General features: G+C 49.2%; 1 protein-coding gene across 1 annotated transcript in view; it reads left to right on the top strand.

The window, feature by feature from the left end:
• Positions 1–27,008, top strand: part of ATP10A (ATPase phospholipid transporting 10A (putative)) — a 183,213-nt gene that overhangs the window by 54,725 nt on the left and 101,480 nt on the right. The window contains exon 2 of the mRNA XM_055556742.1: positions 19,051–19,255. Coding sequence (XP_055412717.1) covers positions 19,051–19,255 — 205 coding nt within the window. The remainder of the gene's footprint in view (positions 1–19,050; positions 19,256–27,008) is intronic.

The following is a 27,008-nucleotide window of genomic DNA, read 5'->3' as shown; positions in this document are numbered from 1 at the left end:
GGTCATGTGGCGCATGTGTTCCCGGTGCTGGTATAAGAGTGTGCCTGAGATCCCTCCCTTTGGAACACAGGGAAGGTCTCAGCCTTTGGCCCAGGCAAGTGGTGCTGCTCGCCAGGAATGGGGATGCGCTGCCGCGTGGCCTCGGTATCCAACATGTGGGGTTCAGAGGTCCGTAAGGGGGCATTCCCCATGGCTGTTGGAGGTGCCTCTTCCACCTGGTGGTGCAAAAGGACCGCAGCTGGGTTCGCCGGAGGTGCAGCAGTGGCAGGGTGCTTTATAGAGCGGAAAGGTGTGCTTTCCTTAGAAGCAAGCTGTTCCTTTTAAAATGAGCACGTTGAGGCCTGATGAATGGGGAACTAAGGGTGAGCGGCGTTGGCTGCCTGGGAGGTGAGTCTGAGCCAGCGTTCCGAGGCTCCTCCGGAGACTGGCGTCCTGCGGAGCTGAGCTCAGTCCTGCGCCCACTCTCCAGCGCCACGGCGCAAGCATCGCCACTGTTGTCCCTCCTCTGCAGATGAGGACCCAGGCTCAGACACGCACCTGGTGGTACAACGAGAGATGCTGACCCTGGGGTCCGGAAGCTGCGGCCTGGGTGGCCTAAGATCCCAGTGTGCGCAGGATGGTACATGTGGCCGGATGCCCCCAGAGCACCTCTGTGCCCCTGGGGTCGTGGCACTCACGGAACTGCCCTCCCTGGCTGAGGGGAGGCCGTCACCCGAAAGAGTTTTCATTTGTTAAAATAAGTTCCCTAAGAGGGGACAGCTTTTCCCTTCACCCAGAGTGATGCCTACACCCTTGTGTGTGTGGCCGAAGCTCTAAGGGGGCAGGGTGAGGATGGTGTGTCATCAAGTTACTCAGATACTCAGATCACAAGTGCGGACTCTACTTCTGTAAAAGCGCGTAGGCTCTGCTGTTGTTGAGATACTAGGAATAAAATAAAACTGAAAAGTAAAGAGTTTAGTAAGGTGAGAAATAGTTAAAGTAGACATGTAGTGGTGTTTGAAATAAAATAAATTGTATTTGGACACGTAGGAAGTCTCCCCAGTGTCGCAGGGGGGCTGCCTGACAGGTGCCCCATGCTGACAGTCTGCATCGCTGCAGGGTCTGGGGAGGCCCTCGGGGGTGCCTGGTGCGGGTGCCAGCCAGTGGCAGGACACGCCCACTGAATGGGGTTTTGTCCCTGTGATCTGGAGACTGTTCTCTTGGTGGGTGTTGGTCATCAGTCCCCTGTGGCCCAGGAGACCTGGAAGCTGTCTTCCCAGATGGGAATGGCATTCTGTGGGAAGGAGAAAAGCCTTTCTCCTCCTGCTGATGGGAACCTGCTGTGTCCTGAGCTGCCCTCTCTGTGCCCTGGGCCTGCTGAGGGACGTCCGCAGGCGCGGGTGGCGGGTCGGCCCTTCTCCTGACAGTGACCTGCTCAAGAGGTGTCCCTGGGCCTGAGGGTGCCTGTCCCAGCTTTCCTGGCAGCTGCTCGTGCCAGCGAGAAGCCTAATTCACAGGTGTGTACCCTGTGAATTTTTTCCTGAAAAATGACATTTCCAATACTGAAGTTTCAAGAGCCACTGAAGGAGTTAGGCACCTGTCCAAGGTGAGTTTGAGTGAGTGCTGCTGCCCTTTCCACCCAGGAGGGCATTGTCCTGAGGCCCAGTTGGCACATTCCAGGGACAGCAGGTGGGTTCCCAGCAGAGGACGCCTGTGCAGGGCACGTGTAGCTGCAGCCACACCCAGGATGCCTGCCAGGCTGGGGGTCACGTGCCCCATGGAGAGAACCAGGGTGGTCTGCGGAAGGTGAGTGCAGACCCTCTCTGAGGTGAGCCAGCCCCACATGTGCAGGGCCAGAGCCCCAACCCTGCCGTGGGAGCCCTGCGTGCCGGGTGTGGCTGTTTGCACAAGTGGGATCCGACGGCCGTGGCTGTGGCCATGTGCGTGAAGGAGCCTGTGACACTGTTCTTTGTGCCTGTTCTTTGGCTCCAGTACAAACCCTTTGCACAGGTCAAATTTTTCCCAGCAGATTTCATGACACATGACTTCAGTTAAGGAATAACATGGCTAAAGAAACATTTCCGGTAATATTGGGCAGTAATATTAGTGCTGGTACTTATCTGGCAGTCTTTGGGAAAATAAGTAGTACTATCAATAGCAGTAAAGACTGAAGCCAAAATCAGAAATTGAATTCAATGGTATTTAGACTGTTAAGAGGCATAAGCAGAAATCCAAAAACATTAACATGATTTCTGTTCCTATTTACAAGCCCTTTCAACCACAAATCGCTGAGGTGGGTTGAGGGAAGACCCGTCTGTCCCTCATCTCAGGAAGCTCTGTTGGGAGTGCAAAGTTGCCACGGGTGCGTGTTCAGGACTGGACCAGCCGGCGGTCCTTCCGCTGCGCGCGCGGCCTGTGGGGGTCACCCTGAGGCGCTCGGCCTCGTGGAGCGAGCTCAGCTGTGTGATGCTGAGGCACTGCTGAGGTGGGGAGACCCCCGGCTGGTTCAGCTCCTTGGAGGAAGTGTGCTTCTCAACTTTGCACATTTGTGTAACATCAAAAATATTCTGAATGTAACACGTAACCTATTCAATTTCCCCCCCAAAAGAAAAAAAAATTTTAAATAAAGATAGATGAGATGCATGTGTGTGTGTGTGTCTGGCTGTTTGCTACCCCATGGACTGTAGGCCGCCAGGCTCCTCTGTCCATGGGATTCTCTAGGCAAGAATACTGGAGTGGGTTGTCATGCCCTCCTCCAGAGGATCTTCCTGACCCAGGGGTCGAAACTGCATCTCTTGCATCTCCTACATTGGCAGGTGGATTCTTTATCATTTGTGCCACTTAAAATTTAGTAATTTCCATTTCTTAGCATTTTTGCCCCTAGTAACCTTAAACTGGAAAGCACAGGTTACTTTAGCTTCAAGCTTCCTTTCTCTGTGTGGTTTTGGAGCAGTTCTTCCCTCTTCCAGCCATGAATCTCAGGGGTGTTGGCTTCACGCCTTTTGATTCTCAGCATCTTCGTTCTTAACGTGGGCGCGGTCTGCCCTCTCAGGGCACTGCAGGCACGTCTGGTGACAGGGACCCTGCACCCATGGCACAAGGAGAAGGGGACCGTCGGCATGACTGAGCTCACTATGTGCTGCCCGAGGAGGGGGTTAAGTCTGTTCTGAATTCCAGCACTGTTGATCGTTTTCAGAAAATTATTGGGTGAAATCAGTTTCCTGAGGTTACTGCCACCATTACTGTGCCATTCCTGGAGGCAATTGGGATCGGACTCCCAGCCTGTGAGTTCCAGAGGTGTCTTCCATCACGCAAACTGCATCAAAACAAATGTCACTGGAGCATAGTTCATATTTTAACACCCCTTCTGTTCCGGGGCTGAATCTTCTGAAGGACAGAGCTTGTTTGAGGTCATTCACTGTGCTCGCCATGACTGAGGGACGTCTGCAATAAATACATTGTGGAGAAATGTTACTGCAATGCTTTTTAGGAGAACTTTATATGGAGAAGAGGTTGCTTGTGTGATTCCTTATTCTCCTTGGCGGGAGAGCTCGCCGTGGTGTTGGTCAGGGAATGACCCGAAGGTCTGTGCTTCTCCATAAGCCCTGGGAGGACTCCCAGCAATACAGTGGGAGCAGACACCCCCGACACCATACCCCAGCGGGTGGAAAAACTTCTCTAGCCTGTAGTCCCCTCGAATGTCAGACGAGGGGACTTGTCGTGAGTAAAGTCTTCTCATATTCAAAATTCAGATTCAGAGGAGGGGGGCTCTGGTGAATCTGGGACCAGAAGTCAAACATGTTTCCCATCCAACCTGCATGCTGGCTGGGTGGCCATGGGCCTCTGTGCGCCTGGACCGGCCTGGGTCCATCCGGGTCCATGGAGAGTGGCCCAGGCTCTCCCGTAGGCACTTGGAGAAGAGCAGCGAACGAGCCCTGAGTGGGTCCCACAGGGCGGAGTGTCTCGGAGAGAGCCTGAGTCTGCGGGGCTGCGAGCCCTCAGCAGGGATGGTGGCAGGGGAGAGCTGACACTGGCCCCAGGCTGATTCTCACTCACCCTGAGGCTGGGAGGAGCCTGGAGGGAGCTTCGTGCCCTCTGCTCTCCTGGAGCCTGCCTCACTGTCAGCAATGAGGACCTGCTGTCATTTTAGCAAGTAGAGCAGAGCCCAAACACACCAACCAAGAACAGTGACCATTCCTTCTCAGGGGGCCTAGCGACCAGGGAAAGGAAGGTGGTTTGAGCAGAGGGAACTCATACCCAGAGAAACAGCTGCTAAGGAAGGGACCACAAAGAATGACTCATAGGAGCTCAGGGAGCAGTGAACCTTCAGAGGGGAACTGGGGAGGATAGAGCTGAAAATAGGAACAAATCCTGTAAAAGTACCTAGGAGTGAGCTGCACAAGAAGGCTCAAAACCTGCATGAAGACAACGGCAGTATCTCTTTGAAGGATGTATTCAATAAGCCAGCAGGAGGCTTCCCGTCGCCATGGGTGGGAGAGTGAGTTCTCCAAGAAGAGGGTGTGTGTGTGTGCGTGCGTGTGTGTGTGTGTGTGTCTGTGAGTGAGTCTGCCTGCAAGGTTCTCTTGGAATTGAATAAAATGGCCTTAGAGTTTATAATGCCCGGATATAGCCAAGGCTTTATTTATTCATCTGCTGCCTGGCATGTGGGATCCTAGTCCCCGACCAGGGAACGAACCTACGTTCCCTTGCATCAGGAGCACAGAGTCCTGACCCCTGGACCACCAGGGAAGTTCCAAGATATTTTTAGGAAGATGAAGCAGGAGGGACTTTTCCCATGGTTGGTGGAACCAGGGCTGCAGCATGAAGCTGTCTGTGACCTGCAGGGGCTAGCACAGGCAGAGCAGGAAGCATGCGGCCTCACCAGCATGCCAGCCAGGGTCTGCCAGAGGGCTGCCTCCACGCAGGTGAGAGGGGCTCCCTGGGGAGTGTGACCCCCCACACTGTGCAGTGGATCCCAGTGTCAGGGTGTGGACAGGAGAAAGACAGGATGAACCCCTGATATGTGGCATTACATGTGAGAATTGTAGAGTGGGCATTGAAGTTCATTGGGAAGGATTGTTTAGTAAATAGTGTTTATCCAGTTGTGTGACTGGAGGAAACAGCCTTGGGACCCTCAGATTGTAGTATATGAAAATAAAGATCAGTTTGTTTGAACACTTGGATATTAAAAAAGAAAAGAACACTGCATTCACTCACTAAAACTGAAGAAGTAATATGTCCAGTCTAGGAGCATGGGGGACTTTCTCAACAGGCCTAGAAAACTCACACATTTAACTACATAAAAATTAAAACTTATATGACAAAATATATACAAGCAAACATTTTTAAAAAGTTGTTAGAGAAAATTGTTTTCTAGGTAAAAGAAAAGGGGTTAATAGTTTTAATACAAAAGCTCTCACAAATTAAGTTGTCAAGAATAGAATACCAATAGGAAAAACAGCTGGAAAATAGGCAGTTAATCCCCAGAAGAGCAGGTTATGGGAGGCAGGCGGGAGCTGTAAAAAGGTAATGTGTCCTGTCTGCCTATTAGACTGGCAAGGAGGCTGCAGAGAAGGAGAACGCAGTAGCTACTTTTTACAGAAACGAGGGGGCGGGTACTCTTGGGTACCAATGGAGAAATATGGATTGTTTCAGCGTATTAGGAAAATTGTTAAAAAACACCATATCTCTCCCAGCTTTAAGGCATCAGCTGAAAGAATGTGGACAGTTTGCCCATTTTGTGAGAATGTCATACCAACCAGTGAATTAATGTAGAAGAAATGACCTTGGAAACTCTACAGGTTCCCCCAAAGTGTTTTACATGTTTTACAAATGGGCAGTATTATTATTGAGATGAAGAGTCTTGCTCCCCACGGTCCTGATGTCTCCTGAGCTATTTTGAGACTGTCTCATGAAACTCAGAAAAGATTGCAATAGAAATGATTTGTCCAAAAAAAGTTTTGTAACTCAAGAGGTTGAGTTAAGAGGTTCCTAAGTGGTCTTGCTTTTTTAGGCATCATTTTGCTGTCACAAGCTGGCACATCCCCTGGGAAAATTCCTTCCTTCTGGGTGTGCAGTGTGACATTGCAGCAAATGATCGCATGGTCCCAGCGTAGTCCAGTGTGGACTGGGAAAGTCAGCAATCTTCATTCTAAAGAAGCCAGAGGCCCTGTAATCCGGGGCGAGAACAGCCAGCATCCTCTGACGTTTAGTATGAAATTCCAAATCCATTAGCATGTCTCACCAAAGGAGCAGCTGTTTTGGTTTAGGGTAGAAAGGACACATTCTGGATGTTACACAACAGATTTGGGTCGAGTTCCTGCTGCAGAGTTTGCCACTTTTGCTTCAGTGCTGAGTCCTCACCTTTATGGTTTTCAAAATATGTTGGTTCTGTAAGGGTTTACTTAATAACCCACTTTCCTCCATGCCCATCCAGATGCCCGAAAGCAGTGGTCCTCCAGCTGGGTGGCGTTCTCCCGGAGGAGCTGGGCTGATGGGATCTGTGGTGATGGCCCTCTGTGGAAGGAACAGTCTGGCCCCAGACGCCAGGGGAGCTGAAGCTTTGAAGCCATTGTCTCTCTCATTCTGGGCTCTTCCCTTCTCTGCCTGTTGTGTAATTGTTACGCACCAGGGTTCTTGGCCTCCTTGATCAATAGAAATTGATCCGAGGCCAGACAGGAAATTCAGCAAAGACGTTATTGGGCCCCACTAGGGAAGCAGCAAGCTGGCTCTTTATATGGTGTATTCATGCATTGGAGAAGGAAATGGCAACCCACTCCAGTGTTCTTGCCTGGAGATTCCCAGGGACGGGGGAGCCTGGTGGGCTGCCGTCTATGGGGTCACATAGAGTCAGACACGACTGAAGTGACTTAGCAGCAGCAGCAGCAGCAGCAGGGGAGCAGCAAGCTGGCTCTTTATATGGTGTGTTCAGGGGTCTGGCTAAAGGGGTGGCTTAGGTGGTTTGCCCACCTTTGCTCCCACCCCCTGCTTTTGCTTCTGGCTTTTTGAAAGTGGCAGTTGCGGGTTTTTTCTTTTTGTCTTTTTATATCTTGTCCATAATTTGCCCCAACTGCATGTATGCAGTTATTTTTAGTGCCTTACAGTTTCTTTTATTTTGTAGCTCAAGGAGACATTTGTCCAGGTGCCAGTACTGCAGCAGAGGGTCCCAGGCTCCAGGCCTGTCTCATAAAGAGTCTATAATAAATTTGGGGTAATTTCAGAATCTCGAGGGGTCTTTTTAAAGTGCTGTGAAAACTGTCTCTGTCTTTCTTTCTCCACGCCCCAGTGCCCACTATCCCACACCGCCTCATTTGTCCACAATCTGAATAATGAATCCAGGGAAGGTTTTCTTATCCTCAAGGCACCAGGCCTTGGCACAATTATTCCATGAGATTCTTGGATCTCTTGCTGTGAACCTCCCATTGAGGGCTTGCTTCATCCTGTTATCTCGTTCATTCTGTTGCTTAAAAAAGCTTTAAAAAGTATTGAGTAGCTCTCTCCTTTGAGAGCCAAATTAGTACTTTCCTAGGGCCATGGTTGGGAGACGTTGGTCTAGTTGGATTGCGTGTTTGGTTAGTTCTCTGGTCTTCTCTTTTTCTTGAAAATGTGTTCTGTGGAACTTTCTAGATACTTTACATTTGATTCTACCTCGACCTCGAACCATTTGGAGGAAAAGAACATGCATTCAACTGTATGCATGCATGATGACATTTCTGGCCAACTCTATTTCTGTTGGCTTAGTAAATAAAGCACAACCTTAATTGGAGCTTGCCTTTCTTATACAGGGGATGTTTCAGCAGTAGGAGATGTGGTAAGCTGAGAGACCTGAGATAGTCTGACGTTTGGAAAGAGCGTTCGCTTTACAGGGGCTGTTCCGTGTCAGTGCCTCATACAGGATGCTGCGAGCCACCCGCCGTACTTTCTCTGTGACTCTGCACGGAGCACTGCCCGTACCGTGCCCCGCGCCCCACTCCTTAACTGCTCTGAGAAGTTGCGTCTTTCTAAGTTAACAAAACAAAATCCCAGCTCTTGCTTTAGTTACAAACAACAAATTAAATGTTAAATGTAACTTTTCTGTTCATTTGTAGTGTATCTGGTTTTATTAATTAAACAAACAAAAAAATCCCTTCAAAAGTAACAGTAGGGAGAAAATCACACCAAAATCACACAAAACTCCAACCATGGGCCTGACCCGAGGCCGAGCCTGGCCTTGCTTTCTGCTGTGCCTCTTCCTGGGGGGAGTCCTTTCTTCCATGACAAAGGATTTGCGCCTGGGCACCCTCTATTGGAGACCCTGGCCCAGTGCCAGGTGTCACAATTAGCTAGATCCTTCTGGAACCAGCTACTTAGTACCATGTGTAAGTATTTTTGAGGGAGGGATTTTGCAAAAAAAGGGTGGGTGCCTTTGTGCAGAAGAGACACACACTGGGGAGCTGCCCTATTTGAAAGAGGTCTATTGGTCCGCAGCCCACAGCCTCGCTGCCAGCAGTGTGAAGTGTGCCCTGCCCAGGGCAGGAGTGCCTGTCAGAGCCGCCATGTCACCCGGAGCCATGAGAGTGACCCTCTGCCCAGCTCTGCTCACAGCCTGCCTGCCGCCCTTAGCCCCAGGGGGAGGCACAGGGGGTCCTGCCCACCAGCTGTGTTGAGCACGAAGCCGCCCCTCCGTTTGCCCAGGCTCAGTGAGGCACACTGCCCAGTTTTAGCCAAGATGACAACTTTGTGACTTGACTTTGGACACGGCCCCCCTGGTTGTTTGCAAATAGGCAGGTGTTTTGGCAGATAGACTGAAATGTTACTGGGTGGGGTGGTCAGACACCACATGCGTCTGAAACCGTCTGCCTGTCCACCCCCTTTCAAGCATAACAATATTTTATTGTGTTGGCCAAAAAGTTCCTTTGATATTTTAACTAAAAATAAAAGACACATTTTTCATTTTCACCAAGACCTTTATTGAAAGTCTTCACCATTTTGCTCCACTACTTTTTCTGCTGTTTTTCAGACAATGTCATAATTCTGTCTTCCCAAAACTTTTTATCTTTCTGAGCAAAGAACTGTTCCAAGTGCCTTTTACAGTCTTCCAGGGAATTGAAATTGTTTCCATTAAGAGAATTTTATAAAGACCGAAATAAATGAACATCAGAAAGTGCAACGTCTGGTGAATACTGCAGATGAATCAGAACTTCCCAGCCAAGCTGTAACAATTTTTGCCTGGTCATCAAAGAAACATGCAGTCTTGTGTTACCCTGATGGAAGATTATGTGTTTTCTGTTAACTGTTTCTGGACACTTTTATTCGAGTGCTGCCTTCAGTTGGTCTGATTGGGAACAGTATTTCTTGGGATTAATCATTTGGTTTTCCTGAAGGAGCTTGTAATAGAGGACTTGCCTTCCAATCCCTCCATATGCACAACATCACCTTCTTTGGATGAAAATTGGCCTTAGATGTGGTTGGTGGTGGTTCATTTCGCTAGCCCCATGGTCTTTTCCATTTCACATTACTGTGAAGTATCCACTTTGCATTGCCTGTTACAGTTTGTTTTAAAAACGAACATTTTTGGGACTGTTAAGTAGAGAATCACATGTGGAAATATGGTCAAGATTTTTTTGATTAACTTGTGCGGAACTCAGACATCAAAGAGATGAACATAACCATGTTGTTGTAAATGATTTTCAACACTTGATTTGGGTATTTTGAGTATGTCAGCTTCTCTCGCACATGGTATAACATTGATTGTTCTCGAGGTTCTCATTGATTTGACCTCCGTCAGCTTCAACTGGTCTACCTGACCGTGGAGCATCATCCAGCGAGAAAGCTCCAGCACAAAACTTCACCAGCCACTTGTGACGTGTTCGATCAGTCACAGCACCTTCTCCATACACTGCACGAATCTTTCTTCTTTTAGCTTTTCAGTTGCGTTTTTACCTTTCTTGAAATAATAAAGTGTAATGTGCCAGAAAAGTTGCTTTTTTCTTCCATCTTCATTATTAAAATGGCTACATGAAAAATCAGTTTTGATAAGTTTTTTTTTTAATTGCATGCTAATATGACAGCTGTCATAATTCAATCTTAACCTTTTGGACAACCCAGTATTTTCAGATCATATTGGTTTCTGTGCTGTGTAATTTAAAAGATAAGAAAAAAATGAGCTTTTGGCATAGAATTTTGCCAAATTGTCTTCCTTAAGCCACCCAATTGGGCTTCTCAGGTAGCTCAGTGGGTAAAGAGTCCATTTGCAATGCAGGAAATGCAGGAGGCACGGGTTCGATCCCAGGATTGGGAAGATTGCCTTGAAGAGGGCATGGCAACCCACTCCAGTATTCTTGCCTGGAGAATCCCTGGCGGGCTATGGTCCATAGGGTTGCAAAAAGTCGGACATGGCTGAAGCGACTTAGCACACACGCAAGCAAGCCACACAATTGGGTGTATTTTCAAAACCAGACCTCCCCCAGGCCTCTGGGGCCCTGGAGTTGGGCAGATGTGGTCCTCACTGTGCCTCTTTCTGGGTGTGACTTTGGACAGGCCAGTCTCTCCATCCATGAGCGAGTACTAGGACTCACTACCTTCTGAGTGAGGACTGTGTGTGTTAATAAGTGCCCTGCATGCTGCTTGCTTCTGGTGAGGGCTGCACTTGGTGGGGGCTCACCTCCCCTCCTGCTGTTCTGTTGTTAACATGATGTTAACATGACACGTTGGCGCTGACAGAAACCTGGTCTCAGCCTTCAGCTGGCGTTGGCTGAAAGCCTTGTCCCAAGCCATTAAGCATTTGTGAACCTTGTGGAGGTGGCCCACTTCTGGAAAACATTTCCCCATCTTTCAAGAGACTGAACTCTCACTTAGCCTGTCAGGAGACATGCTTGAGTGGAAACAGGTTTGGACAGGGAACAAGAAGGACCAGGGGTGTTTGGAACGGTGGCCTTTGATCTTAGGGGCTATGCCATATTCAAGTGTGTGCCACTGGAGGTTGAGGCATGAAAAAGGGAAGAAAAATACAGCGACCATGAGCACACATTTGGTGATTGTTTGTCCAGGTATGATCACTTGGCAGTGGACAGTGCAGCCTCTGAACCCCTGCCCGTGGCAGTGGGTGGGCTCCGGGGTCTTGAGTGCATGTTCATCCCTGGGCTTCCAGCCCCCTCCCTCTGCCCTGCCCGCCTGCCCAGCCCCACACTGGCTTCCCCTGATGGACATTCCCTCCCTCCTCACTCCTGTCTGAGCTGATACTTATCACTGTTCTTTCTAGCCAGCTCTCTCCCCCGTAATCACCTTCATGGCGCCCATGGGCGGGGGTCCTGTCACCTTCATGCGAGAACCCCGAGGGCCTGTCTCTATCTACCTTGGTCTTCAGAGCATCTCCCACCAGCACACCGCCACGCCCGCCAGCACTGGACTTGGAATTGCTCCCAGCTGGACTGTGTTCCATCCCATAGCACGCCCACACCAAGGTGAGGTCGCTGGTCACACCAAGGCTGGAGACCTGGACACCCCATGACTGACTCCTCTAATCATTTGTGGTATCCAATCATCGCTTGTACAATCAAACTCCCTCGCCAGATCTCTCTTTCCTATTTCTTTGTCCCAAGTCTCATGATCTCTTTTGCTGTCCCTTGCCTTAGCTTTGGTTTGGTCACTGCCCTTCTAGCTTCTCCCTAAATTCCACTCTTTAGTATAAGTAGTCCTCTTGGGGTGGGGTATGGGTTACCCTAAGATTTTTTTCATCCTTCAGGAGATAAATTCAGATGCCCCCTCTTCAGGAGGCACTCCCAGACTGCCTAATCAAAACAAGTGTTCTTCCTCTCAGCCTTGAATTGTACTTAAAAATACAAGTGAGAGAATTGTACTTTCCTCTTTAATTCCTTGTTTTCAAGTGGATCTGCTCAAATCTTAAAAACCCTCTCATCTCTTCTTTTTCTACCTCATTCTTTCCTGCCCATCCAAACCCAAGACACACTTCTTCATTGGTTGGTCTTGTTCAGGGACAGACAAGTTTAGGGGAGGGAGACCTCAAGGGAGGTGAGTGAGATGTGCTTTATCTACCCCTGTACCCCCATTGCCAGCCCCTGAGCAGCATGTGGGCATGGTGAGGTGGGAAGGAGGTGGGGAGTTCCCATGTGTGTTTGTGAAAGGTATATGCAATTGAATTAAAGCCAGTATTTCTTGAACATGAGAAAGTATATGGTAAGATATGGCCACATAAAGTCAGACAATGTATTAGAAAGTCAAATATGTATCCAAGTGATAAGCATTACAGACTTCTCATTCATTTCCTAAATTACTGAAAAGTGGACGGCATGGGTATTTCATGGAGACATTTAGAACGGTGGGCAGCCTGCCTCCTGGCTCCAACTGGAATGGTTGTGTCGTGTTACAAGGGAGGAGTCACCGGCTATGGGCAGAATCAGAAATCATCTTCTCCTCCCAGCCAGGAGGATATGTATGTTCATAAATCCATAGGCCGGGATGGACAGCAGGACAATGACAGCCCAGTCTGTCCTTGTAGACGGAGGGGCAGTAGGTCACCAGGGATGTTAACTGGTTTCTCAAATTTGGAATCTATTGTCACCTTAAAAAAACAAAAAATATTCTTTTGCTGTTAGGGAAAATGGTACTCTAATAACCTAAATGCAAATCCATTTGAAAACAACACAGTAAAGATCAAAGTAAAGTTCCCTCAATTCCTACAAGTCCCTTTTAAAAAAACTTTATCAGTTTGGTTTTATTCCTTCTCTACATTGTTACCAAGTCCGAGCTCATACTGCTTGCCACAGGACAGGCCATCAAATTGAGGAATGAATTGCTGTTATTTGTAAAGCGGGCAGACCAAGAAGGTGGCAGACTCCTGCCCCAAAGAACCATTTTGCCTGAGTTAGATTTGAGGCTTCTTTTATACTAAACAAGGAAGTAAAGTCAAACATTTCCTGGTCCTTGTCAACCTCTGGAGGGGAGGTGTTTGTTTCTTTCTCCCTGCAGTCATTCACAGGTGGGCCTAGTCAGGATGTTTCCTGTGAGAGCTAAACAAAGGTATTTTAGCTTAATGCTCACTATCTGGGAAGCAGGGTTTCCAGAGGTGGGCCATTATCATTTAAGCTTAAAGGCAACATCTGTTTAGTGGTTAACTTGAAGCAAAAGCAATAGAATACAAAAGTTAAAGCAACAGATCCACCATGGAGTCAGATTTGTTGAAAAACCTTAGCCATTGCAGAGGCAGGACCACAACTGGAGAGGGGCCATGAATGAGGCTGAACTGGTGGGAGTTCTGATACATTTCAAAGCATAAATCATTAACAGAACGTTTCTGTGCAGGAGTCCTTGAATCCAAAGAGCTACATGAAAGTAACAAAGCATCTTCAGGCAAAAACATGCTTTTCAACTGCTTAAAATAATTCCTGTAAATCCTGTAACTCAGTTATCTCCTCTTATTGGAATTATTTTCTTAGTAATCTTAAAAACACAACTAGCACAAATAAATAGATTATCAGCCTAAACAACAGATCAAAAACGATGACGTGAGCTTAGAATTTTGTTTACTGCTTGTCTTTAAATAAAATTTGTCACTGGTCACTTTAATATTTCCTTATTTCTTCACCCCTGCATTGTACTGTTTTGCACAAAAAAGGCTCAGATAAGAACTGCAAAGCTCAGCAGGACTAATAATAAACAGGGTTAACTGACTGTCCCAGAAGAGGAAAGCTAATCATGGAACAGATCTTGGAAATTATTTAACACTTTCACTTTACAGCTGAGCAAATAAGAGGCCAAGAGGTGAGGGCTTTGGTGCAGAAAAACCAGCGGCAGCGTGTCCCTCGAAAAGACTCGGGCCCCGTTTCAGCTTGGTCCCCTCCCCCACTCCCCGCCCCATCTCAGAAGAATCACAGTTTCCCACCAGTGGCCCTTGAACTCTTGAACCCTTGGGGGCAGACCCCTCAGGACACCTGAGCAAGGCACTCAGCTGATCGGAAGGACGGTTGTCATTCCCGTGGAGGGTCCCACCCCGAGTTTGTAATGGGATGATGTGGACTACATGTTTTCAGGTTTGCCCACGTTTTGATGTGTTATGCATACCCTCTGTTGGGCTCTTTCCTCTGTGGTTGGATTTTAAGCAGTCTTGCTCTGCATTCTTTTCCTGTGAGATAGTCCTTTTCTCAGTTGGGCTCCCCTGGTAGCTCCGTGTTTTTCTTAGGTGTACGTATTCTGAAGCTGAGTGTGGTTTTCTCGTTGGCTGCACCCTTCGAGGACCATGCCCCCGGGCAGGGAGCCATCTCTAGCTCCTGCCTCTGTGCAGGTCAGGATTGTCTGCATTAGCTTTCTCCTGCTGTGTGATGAGTTACTATAAACCCAGCAACTGGAGACAACTCTGCTGTGTGCTGTAGAGTTTCCAGGAGCAGGATGCAGGCGCGTGCTGGCCAGGTACTCTGCCCTGGGCCTCGCCCGGTGCGGTCTGGGTGTTGGCCTGACATGTCTCGTCTGAGGCCTGGTCCTCTTCCAGGCTCACTAGATCCTTGATGGAGTTTCGCTCAGGTGCTGGTCGGCCTGGCCCCTGCTCTTGCTGGCTGAATGCCAGTGCCCCCCCGGCTCTGGCCACGTGGCTCCTCCATTGCTCGCTGCAGTTTTGCGTCTGACTCGCCGTCTCTGCTTGAGGTCCAGTGTACAGGGGTCCTATGGTTCTGTCAGGCCCACTCGATGGCCTCCCTGCTAATGAGCTCGTAGCCCACTAATGGGGCACCTTCACTGCACGTGTAGGAGTGACTCCTGCGGCACCCCAGCTGACTCGGGGGGACCGGCAGGGCACGCCCACTAGGGCTGGGGGTCTGGGGGCCATCTCAGAGTCCTGCCAGCCAATGAGGCAGCCCCTGCACTCAGGAGTATCATCGGGCACACTGCATGGGGCACTTGTGCAGTAAGGTGCTGTAAGCAGATGCATAGTGTCTAAACCTTGTGTCTCGGGTGGATGCCCTGGCCCCTGGCAGAGTGCAGGTGCCTGCCTGGTGGAGGTTAGAATTCAGGAGTTCACAGGGCACCCATGGGTGGTGTACACTCCTGAGACTTTTCCTGTACAGAAGGGTGGATGCGTGTCCTGTCCACCCTAGATAGCATCCACCGTGACCTGAAGAAACAGAAGCTGGTCCTAAAGCATTTAGCTGCTGCTTCTGGCATCAGTGCTCTTAGGAGGCCGTGTTGCTGTATCAGTGGGGTTCATTTCTGTCTTCCCTGCGGTGCTTCTCCTGTGCACAGAGGGGTCTATGGGGCATAGGCATGTGCAGGAGGCTCCCTGGGCCACACCCTGAGTCCCCTGGCCCCTGCTGCCCCCTCTTCCTGCTCTCCCGGCTGGGGGCACCCCTCCAGCGGGAGTCAGGGAGTGGACACTGTCAGGCGCTGGTCCGCTCGTGCTGCCGTGATGGTGCACAGACGGGGCGGCTCACACACCAGAAGTTTATTCTCGTCCCATCTGGAGCTGGATGTCCCAGATAAGGCGCTGACAGGACCTCTCCCTGGCTCGCCCACGGTGGTCTCTCCGTGTGCTCACATGGTCCCCCGCACACGGATGCCTAGTGTCTCCCCCTCTTAGAAGTGCTCCGTTCGTGTTGGACTGGGGTTCCACCCTGTGACCTCGTTTAGACTGAGTCACCTCTTTTAACGACTGTATGTCCAAATACAGTTGCTGGGGCTACTTACATATAATATGTATGTTATACATATGGTATCTGTTATATATGTATAGACATACACGTGTAATATGTAACACGGTATATACGTTATACAGTGTATGTTACTTTATGATGTATATTGACATACCTATAATGAAAATGAATACGAGTGACACAGGCAGGGATGTTACCAGGTCAGCGTGGGGTGCAGGCTTGGCGCTGCAGCTCCCGCTGGAGCAGTCGGCGCAGCCGTGGGGCTTGCGTGAGGAGTCTTGGTCTGCAGAGGAGAACAAGCTCTGTGCCATTTTCGGCCCCAGGTGCCTCCGGAGCCTGGGTTTCCCGGGTCCCCGTGAGCTGCAGGGCCTCTCTCCTTCAGGCCCAGAGTGGCCTGCTGCCGCTCGCTTTGTTCTCGTGCCTGCAGGCGTGGGGGCCGCTCCTGCCAGGACGGGCACTGAGGTCTCGCCGTCGCTGTTTCCAGGGCGGGGGTGGTGAGGGCTCCTCCAGACTCAGAGCCTCCACAGTAACTTTGAGAAGTTGCTGTTTTAAAGACGTGCTCTGCTGGAGTGGGCAAGCTAATGTTCTAAGATTTCAAGGCAGATGGACAGTGACTTCGTGTTGGACGAGTTCTGTAAATGGAGCATGGTGAAGATAAATTGAGCCGGACGGGGTTCCCCCCGCTGGCCACCCCTCCCCAGGGCACGGGCCCGGTCTCCCGGCAGCTGCTGTCACGCTAGGCCGCACAGCTCGCCAAGAGTGTACTGTTGCCTCAGGGGCCGCACAGGGACTTGGCTTCTGGATACTTTCTCCAGGAAAGGACACAGGCCCTTGAGATGCCTCTGTGGCTTCTGTGGGAAGCCGACAAGGGTCCTGAGGAGGAAGAAAGACTGAGAAGCTAATGTTAGAATGTTTCTAATGGTAGAAAGTCAAAGTCTGACCTTCAGAAGAGAAAATAGGAACACAGTTAGGTGATGTTTCGTCTCAGTCCACTGCAAGGTGGTCAGACTGTGACGGTGAGCGAGCAGTGCCTTCAGGCGGGCTGGGGGACTGTCCAGCTGGGGGACGCTCATCTGAACAGTGTCCTGGCCTTGGAGGGGGTGCTGGGCCCGGAGCCCCATTGGGGGCTGCAGGCCACAACCCCCAGGGGGCGCTGTCTAGTGCTTTGGTTTTGCATTTGGCTTTTACTTTTTTTGATTTCAACAGTCATGGTTCCAACAGTAAAAGCCATTAAGAACAAGTAATAAACATGTACAAGAAATTACAAGAAATGAGTTTCATAAATTGCAAAATAATATTTTACAATTTAGATAAGCTGGTCAAGTATTATTTGAATACACACCATGTTTGATAAAATTGCATTACCTCTCTTCTTCTTTTAATATTTGTATGTACACCTTGCATTTAGTTTTGAGGACAAAGTTGTATCTAATTTGTCTTCGTTGGCTCTGTAGCAACCAAACTACTGTGCTCATGAATTAGAGGAATGCAAGAAAACAGAGGCTTTACAACAGCTTCTTCAGTTTTCAGCACCTGGACATTTGCCATGGGTGCCCTCAGAATAAAATATAAGTCTGACACTCAGGACTGGTCGCCAGAACTCGGGAGTCGGGTGAGACCCAGACTCACTGCTGAATTGGTCTCTGAGAACTCAGCTGAGGAACGTCACTTTATGAGATAGGGGCCACTGAGAGGGTGAGGGTGCAAGTGGAATGTGTTTTAGGGCTCTTTATTTTCCTGACAATATAGCCCAGAAGATTTTTTGATGCCGTTTCCATCATGTAGAATGATATCTTGTGATAGAGTCTTGGTTCTGTTTATTTATAAATGTGGACAAGACTGTCTCCAACGAACTCTTAAAATGTCCTTTGTAGGTTTAATGAGCTCAATTTTCCAGAGTAAAAAATCTAAGCAGAAATATACACATAATGTTTTCATCCTGGTATCTATTAAGCAATGGTAACTAACAGATGCTGAAAGCTGACTGTGGTGGCCGTGTTGAGTGATTATCCACTTCACCTTGAGTGACATGGGGAAGATCCGTTTCTATGGGCTCCATCCTGTTATCCACTTCATCTTGAGTGACATGGGGAAGATCCGTTTCTATGGGCTCCATCCTGCAGATGGTGCAGAGATTCTACTATCTGTATCTGTGACTTTGTCTTGTGTCAGGACCTCATAAAAGTGAGATTGTGTAATAGTTGTCCTTTCATGACTGACTGATTTCACTTGGCATAATGACCTCCGAGTTCATCCATTTTGTAATGAGTCAGAATTTCCTTCCTTTTCATGGCTGAATAATATTCCACTGTATTCCCTTGTGGCTCAGCTGGTAAATCTGCCTGCAATGTGGGAGACCTGGGCTCAATCCCTGGGTTGGGAAGATTCCCTGGAGAAGGAAAGGCTACTCACTCCAGTATTCTGGCCTGGAGAATTCCATAGGCTGGTATAGTCTATGGGGTCACAAAGAGTCAAACAGGACTGAGTGACTTTCACTTCACTTCATGTGGATTTATGACATTTTGCTCATCTCTTCATCTATTGTTGGGCATTTGGGTTGTTTCTACCTTTACGCTACAGGAAGTAATGCTGCTATGAACAGGGTAGGCAAATATCTATACAAGTCCCTGATTTTAGTTCTTTAGAGATACATAACTAGGAGTGGAAAATTTAGTCATTTAATTTTTTTTAATTAAGTAATTAATTTTGACCGGGTAATGGCAGTGGGATCCCAGTGACTGAACATGCAGCCTCTGCAGGGGAAGTGCTGAGTCCTAACCACTGGACTACCAGGGAAGTCCCCAGTTTAACCATTTTAAAGTGAATAATTCAGTGGCATTTTGTGTGTTTAAAGTTGTGCAACCATGACCACTACCTAGTTCCAGAACGTTTTAATCACCCCAAATGGAAACCTGTACCCAGTAAATAACTTCTCCTCATCTCCCTAACCCCTAGAGGGTGGCAACCACGAATCCATATTCTATTGCCATGGATGCCTATTCTAAATATTTCATGTAATTGGAGTTATGCTGGTTGTGGCCTTCAGGAATCTTTTTAAGTGCTTGTCTTTTCAAAATAATTAATTAATTTTTGGTAGCCCTGGGTCTTTGTTGCTGTGTGCAGACTTTCTGTAGTTGCGTCCGCGGGAGGGGAAGGTGTGTTTTAGAGCACAGAAAACTGGTCATGGCACACTGGCCTAGGCTGCTCTGTGGCATGCGGAATGTTCTTGGACCAGGGATTGAACCTGTTTCTCCTGCATTGGCCGGCGGATTCTTACCTGCTGTGCCAGCAGGGGGGTTCTCAGCATTTCTTATTATGGAAATTTTCCACAGGCCAGAGGGTGGCACAGAGCCTTCACCGAGCTGCGTGCGCCCGCCACCCAGATGTGGCCTCAGTCGGCCTCCGCCAGCCTTGTTAACGGCCGTCTCTTTGCCAGGGAGGAGGAGCAGTACGTGAACCGGTTCTGGAAGGAGATCCGCGTGGGAGACTTCGTGCGCCTTCGCTGCAATGAGACCATCCCCGCGGACATCCTGCTGCTGTCCTCCAGCGACCCTGATGGGCTGTGCCACATCGAGACAGCCAACCTGGATGGGGAGACCAACCTGAAGCAGCGCCAGGTGGTCCGAGGCTTCTCTGAGCTCGTAAGTGACCTGGTGCCTTCCGGCCCCAGGGACTGCATCCCACCGTGTCTCCCGAGTGGGCCTCCATGCCTCTGGGCGCGTTCATTTCCTGTGAGAGCAGGTCCGCGCCTTTGTGGGGGTGGGGGAGCGAGGGTCTGGGCGTTCACTTCCTGTGAGAGCAGGTCCGCGCCTGGGTGGGGCCGAGGGTCGGTGTCCCTTCGCGCTGGAGCCGTGACTGCCCGGGGGCGGGGAGCAGGCTGGCTCTGGGACTCTGGGTCCACTGTCCACTTCTCAGACTTGGAATGGCCTTCACGTCACTGGGAACACTTGGGCCTGGCCGACTGTTGGCGCTTATCTGCCTGTTGCTCTTGTTCTGACACAGCAGAAGTAGCGACCTGGCCGCAGCATGCGGCTTAGGAATTCCTCTCCTCAGGGGTGTGTCTGAGGTCACCCGCATCCCCCGGGTCCATCTGCGTCACCGTCTCTGACTGGATCCTGTCTGGGAGGAGCGTCAGTCCAGCTCAGACATGCTAGGCCTGTGAGGACTGAGAGGTAGAACCGGGGGCCGGGCCCAGCCCGGGTACCCACCAGTAGCCGGTGGCTGAAAGCTCAGAGCCCTCAGGAGGCTCCCTCCTCTGTCGCCCTCCAGGCCTGTGCAGAGGAGACAGGGCGCCGACCCCAGGGGCTGCCAGGGAGCATGATCAGGATCATGGCGGCTGTTGTTCTGTCACCGCGCTGCCTGTCTCTGGGCATGTGGGTCTTGCCATCAAGGAAGGAAGGTTTAAGAAGCACCTGAGACGATATGCTCCTGCGTTTCAGGAAGGCCGCCACTGAGGGGCGTGGAGGGGTCTCTTCCTCTGTCGTTGCCCTGTCTTTGTGAGCTTCTACAGGGGAGCCAGGCCTTAGACTCAGCACCGAGGGGTTCTGGAGCAGTTGGCTTGTTTTATAGCCTGGGGTGTCCCTGGGGCACTGTTGGCATCTGCGGTGCAGTGTTCATCGTGCAGGGTGGCTGGGGGGCATCCCTGGCTTCTGTTGTGAATGTCCGTGCCATTTGCCCTTGGTTGCTGTGCCCACCTTGACACATTTGCAAAGGGCCAGATGGCCTCCCACACCCTGGGGCCCTCGCCAGCCCTGGTGGCAGGACTTTCTGAGCCTGATGCTCGGTCACTTCCTGCAGACCCCGACTTCCTCACCATGTCCGGACCGTTGTGCCCTTGCTTCCATCCACCACCCTGATTTCCTCATTTCAGGCTCCTTTTGTGCCAAGAATGTTTTGTGAGTTGCTTCAGATCTTGCTTGCAATGAGGCAAAGCATACATAAACATTAAAAATGGTATTTTTAAAAACGGGATTGTCTCCTCCCAGATCAGAAGAGTTGATGGCAGGGCTCGCTGGGCACCCTCGGGGCCCAGCACTGGCCCCTCCAGTGCGCTTCAGCTTCCTTATTGATCGTGCTCCAGGGTTTGGTAGTAAGTGCACAGGGCGAGCTTCCCCTGCCCCACATTCCCCCAGGCCCTGTGTGCCTCTGCTCGGAGGCCGCCTAACTCCCGGGCCTAACCCAGGTCCCCAAAGCCCGCAGTTCCTGAGCCCTCTCCAGGGTCCAGCCCAGCATGGGAACCACCCCTGAGGTCAGCAAGGATGGGCTTGGATTGGAGGGAGGCGGTGACGACACAAACTCCAGCTCCATCCTGGAGAAGCGGCCAGTGTGTGCAGACGGTGCGTGTAACATAAACAGACGCTCCTGAGCATCTAATGGATGAAAGCTCAGACACTGTGGGACAATCGGGTGAAACTGCAGAACTGGAGAGCAGAAGGGATCTGTTTGGATGGCGAGAGGGGCAGAGCCAGGTAGGTGCATCTCCTTGGTCAGCTCTTCTGAGTGACTTTCTTGTTTCCTATCATCTGGTTTGTTCAGCTGCTAAACTCAGTAATATCTAAAAGCCTCCTCAACCCACATTTTTCCCAAACGAAAGCTGGAACACCTTACTATTCATTGGTGCTTTGTACAAATGTGTAATTTGTAAGATGGATTGGATGTTGAAATTCCAGGATGGCCACAGACAGATGCATCCTTAACCTACCTGCGTAGGGCCTGTGTGTGCCTGTGGAGGCCAGTGGAGCTGAGCCAAAATTAGGAACCTGAACCATTTTGATTGATTTAAAAAAAAAAAAAGGTCTTTATTAGCACCCAGATTCTTCAATATGCACACTCTAGTCCTTATTATTAGTATATTTTTTTCCCTTTCTGTTTTTTTCTCCCCTTCTTTCCCTAATGTCCAGAGGCATTTTTCTGGTACCTGAATTTTTCTTATACAATATTATTCTGAAATATATGAACTTCCCCATGGAAGCCTGACAATTGGAAAACCAAGGTTCAGCTGTAATGCTACAATGTCAGGAACATTTCAGTCCTGTGTACTGAGGTGAGGTTTTCACAGATGGAGTCAGCTGGCATCTCAGGCAGGTTTTGAAAAGCTTATTCCTGTTCAATACACAGTAATACTGTCCCAGGTTGATGACAGCTCTCTTAGAAGTGGAGGCCCCTAGGGGAGCTTAAATTAGAGCTATTTGAAAAACTTAGGTGAAGAATAAGAGAGGGCCTTGACAATCATGCAGGGTCTGGGTGCATCCACCAGGGTCTAGTGAGGAGGCAGAAACCACATCTGATTTAGGGCAAGTTTGATGTAAAGAAAGAATTCCCCATGGGGGTTGCACAGTAAGAAGTAATGACTCCCCAGAATGCAGAAGGGCTGACAGAACAGCCAGTGGTCTTGGGGCTGAGACAGCGTCCAGGGAAGAGGCCCTGAAGCTGAGCCTTGCTCTCATGGCCGAGTTCGTGGCCATCCCTCATGGGATGGTAGGAAAGCTACTGGGGGCTGTCCCAGGGGCTCAGCCCTCACGGGGGTAGGGAAGCCTTCCACTGAGAGGCACTGGGGCATGATGCCGGTGGGATGCCGAGGCTGGTGCCATCCGCTGAGAGGTGCTGGGCATGATAAATTCAAGATTCTGAGGCAGGTGCCATCGCTGAGAGGTGCTGGGCATGATGCCTTTTGGATGCCAGGGTAGGTGCCATCGCTGAAAGGTGCTGGGCATGGTAACTTTGGGATGCTGGGGCAGGTGCCATCGCTGAAAGATGCTGAGCATGATGCCTTTGAGATGCAGGCCAGGTGCCATCACTGAGAGGTGCTGGGCATGATGACTTTGAGATGCCGGACAGGTGCCATCACTGAGAGGTGCTGGGCATGATGACTTTGAGATGCCGGACAGGTGCCATCGCTGAGAGGTGCTGGGCATGATGGCCTTTGAGATGTGGGGCAGGTGCCATCGCCGAGAGGTGCTGGGCATGCTGCCTTTGGGATACCGGGGCTGGTGCTATCCACTGAGAGGTGCTGGGCATGGTAACTTTTGAGATGCTGGGGCAGGTGCCATCTGCTGAGAGGAGCTGCTGGAGTTGGGTGCTGGAGATGCCCCCTCTGTGTGTGACTCCTGCTGCTGCCGTGAACGACTGCCAGAGGTGACTCTGGACAGCAGCTCTGCGGGTCCCAGGCCTGTGCATGAGAGGGGCTCAGGACGGGGTGCAGGGGGCAGCAGAGTGGGCTCGGGCCCTGGTCCCCCGAGCTGAGAGTCCTGGAGGCCAAATGCACTGAGCGGACTGCTGGCGCCGCCCCCATCCTTGCTGACAATGAGAGAGTGGCTCCTCTTCTCACCCTTTCCAGTTTCTGAAGTCGTTTATGAAGAGCTTGTTTGCCAGGAAGGATGCTGAGAAAGACAGAAGTGGTCCACATGCTGCAGGGTCTGGGCATTTAAGGCGGTGGGCCCACGCCTGCTTGCCAGCAGATGCTCGACACTGAGCAGTGAAGAGATGCCCTTGAGGGGACGGGATGGGAAAGGGCCTTCCAGAAGGCCGGGGAGGCATCCAGAAAGAGGCCATGAACTGCATTCTGAAGGCGAGGATGGGAGGGTCTGGGAGCCAGGGAGTGTTTTAGGCAGTGACACAGGTCAGATGATGTCTCAGAGGTGGACACAGCATTGTATTTACTGAAGAGTGTTTGCCAAATCATACAGAATTCAGAGGCTGGAAGCCCAGCATGATGACAGTGAGGTGGGGTGCACGTGTGGCCTGTCCAGATCCCCGGGTCAAAGGGCAGGGTGCCCAAACACCTCCAGCCACCCAGCCATCTCGGCTCTGGAGAAGGAAATGTAGATATTGGCACTTCAAACTGAACATTTGGTTTAATGTTGGGGTCATGTAAGTTCCCTTGTGGTTAGGACTCCGTGCTTTCACTGCAGAGAGCCCAATGGTTCAGTCCCTGGTTGGGGAACTAAGATCCTGCAAACCAAAAATGAAAAAAACAAAGTTTGGATCAAACTGTCAAATTGACATTATCCACGAAATAAAAGGGACTCCAAGGCTGAACAGGAGAAGGCGATGGCACCCCACTCCAGTACTCTTGCCTGGAAAATCCCATGGACAGAGGAGCCTGGTGGGTTGCAATCCATGGGGTCGCTAAGAGTCGGAGACGACTGAGCGACTTCACTTTCACTTTTCACTTTCATGCATTGGCTAAGGAAATGGCAACCCACTCCAGTGTTCTTGCCTGGAGAATCCCAGGGATGGGGGATCCTGGTGGGCTGCCATCTATGAGGTCACACAGAGTCGGACACGACTGAAGCGACTTAGCAGCAGCAGCAAGGCTGACCATGAGCTGTCCCAGCAACTCACATTTGTTCCAGCTTCCTGGGAGTCAGATCTTACCGGGCCTTTCCCGTTCATAGTGGTGCAAACATTTCCAAATCATATTTTTAAATATATATTGTGAGGTAATGATGTTGTACACTTTTATAGACAAGAAGCAGAACGGGAAATCAGGAGATTCTACCAAGGCCACTCCTCCGCTGCTTGACTCGGGAGAGTCTGGCGCCCCCTGGGTCTGGCTGCATGGGCTGCTGCAGCCCTTTCTGTTCTGGGCGTATCTCTCTTCATTCAGGTCTTCCTTATGCTGAGGATTTCACAGTGATCATTTTTTTTTTACAGACTCATTTTTGTGATGTTTCATTCTTTTAGCAAACATTTCCTGAGCACCTACTATATGTTAAATGCCATTCTAGGCACCCATCAAAATAGGCAAGCCTCTTTCCCCTTGTGGTGAATAAGGAAATTGCGCAGAGGTGGACCAGAGCTACTACCAGGGCGTGCCCAGTGGTGGAGTTTGGCAGAGGGTGGGGCCCCGAGGCACGGAAGGCATATTGGAGTCAGGGAAGGGCTGTCCAGGAGGGGACTTCGTGTGGGCTAGTTTCCTGGGAAAAAACGTTCCTCTGGTTTGTCTCTTGGATGGACCTGTGGGATTGTTGCCCACACCCACGGGGCCATCTGTTTCCTGCAGTGTGAAGCGCTGATTGAGAGAACTGTAGGAAGAGCTGAACCCACGAGCCTGCCCAAGTTGACTCTGCCCAGGCGTGTGTGGGTGTGTGCATATGTGTGTGCATGTGTGCCTGGCACGTGCTCCTGATGACATCAGTATGGAATTTCCTAGGCTGGAAAAAGTCTGAGAAGCACTATGTTAAAAAGTAGTGCTTTTTAAGTATACATATACTTAAATATACATGTATCCATCCTCCCCCTAATGTCCAGACTGGCAGGATCCTAATCCTAAGTCAGTGACGTGGCTTTCCTTCCATTTATGCACATAGATTTGTCTAAAATCCCACCAGCACTGGGTGCCAGACTCTCTCAGGCAGTGACAAAGCTGAGTTTGCTTTAGGAGGGAGAGGCAGTCCTCCCCCAAGCTACTTGATAAAATTCAAGAAGCTGAGAAGGATAACCAAAATTCCAAATATGAGGAAACAAAATTAATATTTTTTGTTTCTACCTACGCATGCTCCCCAAATTATCTCTATGGTAGGAAAACTAGGGGTGAAAAAGTGGTTTGTGATATAGTTTTTGCAACAAAGTTTCTTTTTCCTTAAGCTTTTCCAGTAGTCTTCAAATTAGTTACATTCTCTGCTGTGAGACTGAAGAAGGAAACCATCTGTCATCAAAGTGGAAAACAAAGACAGCTGGCTGGGTGTGTTAATTGGATCAGTTGATATCAAGCCTTAACAAAAAGATTCATGGTTTTCTTTTACCATGAAGTGTAGTCATTAAGCTCATAATTTATTCTATGGGACATTTTTAAAAAAAATGTTTGTCTATAAGTTGAGCTTTATTTTTATTTTTTTGAAAACTTTTTATTTTGTATTAGGCTGTAGCTGATTAAGTATTGTGATAGTTTCAGGTGAACTGTGACGGGAACTCAGCCAAACAATACAAGTATCCATTCTCCCCCAGACTCCCCTCCCATCCAGGCTGCCGCATATCATTGAGCGGAATTCCACGTGCTATACAGTAGGTCCTTGTCGGTTATCCATTTTAAGTATAGCAGTGTGTCCCTGTCCATCCCAGACTCCCTAACTATCCCTCTGCCCGTCCTTTATGCCGGCAACTGTAAGTTCTCTAAGTCTGTGAGTCCCTCTCTGTTGTGTAAGTAAGTGATTTGTGTCATTTCTTTTTAGATTCCACACATACAAAGGATGTTGTATGATATTTGTCCTTCTCTGCCTGACTTCACTCAGTATGACAATCTCTAGGTCCATCCATGTTGCTGCAAATGGTATTATTTCATTCTTTTTAATGGCCAAGCAATATTCCATTATATATATGTACTGTGGGACATTTTTATTCTCAAATTTAACAAGCATATACTTTTGTTAAAGGATATTAAATAGGTAAGAGGAAAGACTTTGAGAAAGAAAATTATTTTGAGAATAACTATATTTGGACTCAAATTTTAATTCTAGCAAGTATGGATATTCAAAGCAATTCAGTTAGGTAGGTAATATAATTATCTGAGACATGCCATGTTTTATAGTATCAACTGTATTTGATTAATGGGGAATGTCAATTTGATTGTATAATAAGATGCTTTGGTTTCTAATCCTGGTGAGTTTGCCATGGATATTTTAACTTGAACCTGTGGTCTAACAAAGCAGACTTTACAGAGAGTGAAGCACTGTAATCTTAATGAAAACAGCTGAATGCCAGGAAATTGATAATATTATGCTTATGTGGAGGATTAATTGTAAAAGATCTTATTACAATATATAAAAACTTCAACATTGTGTTCATTTAAATTTGTGTTTTTTGTATGGTTGGAAGTAGTTATTTCTTATTCTAGGAAAACGATAACTAAAGCTATAAGGTTTTTGTTCTATTTATGGTGGTGTACAATGTGAAGTGTTTTTTGTATGTTTTCATTGAAAAAATAATTTAATCTATTTTCAGTTCTTCTAAATGTAGTTGAATTACATCAGTGATTGAAAAAAGTTTGAGGCTGTGTGTGTATGTTTCTGGAGCAGGAATTTCTTTACCAGCAGGAGCTGGTAATGTGAGATCTTCCCAGTTGTCATAAGTTCCTCCTCATAAGTGAATATGGATGTGTGTAGGTGTGTGTGTGTGTGTGTAGGCATGTATATGTGTCTGAGAGTGTGTGTGTGCAAAGTGTGTATCCCAAAGAATAAAGCAAGATGATCTGTGCATGTCCAAGTTACCACTTTTGACTGTCTTCAAGGAGAGGATAAAAAGATTCTTTCCTGGGCTGAAATGTAGTGTTCCAGCAGCATATTGACCTACAGGAGCTCACTCCTGAGGGGCCTGGGAGTTTCAGTCTGATTGTTGATCATCTCTGTTCTCTGAATGCATTAGGCAGTGGTGCCCAGGCAGCCCCATCTCTGCACA

This window comes from Bubalus kerabau, chromosome 19, assembly GCF_029407905.1.
Source record: "Bubalus kerabau isolate K-KA32 ecotype Philippines breed swamp buffalo chromosome 19, PCC_UOA_SB_1v2, whole genome shotgun sequence".
Classification (NCBI taxonomy): Eukaryota; Metazoa; Chordata; class Mammalia; order Artiodactyla; family Bovidae; genus Bubalus; species Bubalus kerabau.
This window is presented reverse-complemented; position numbering and strand designations above follow the sequence as displayed.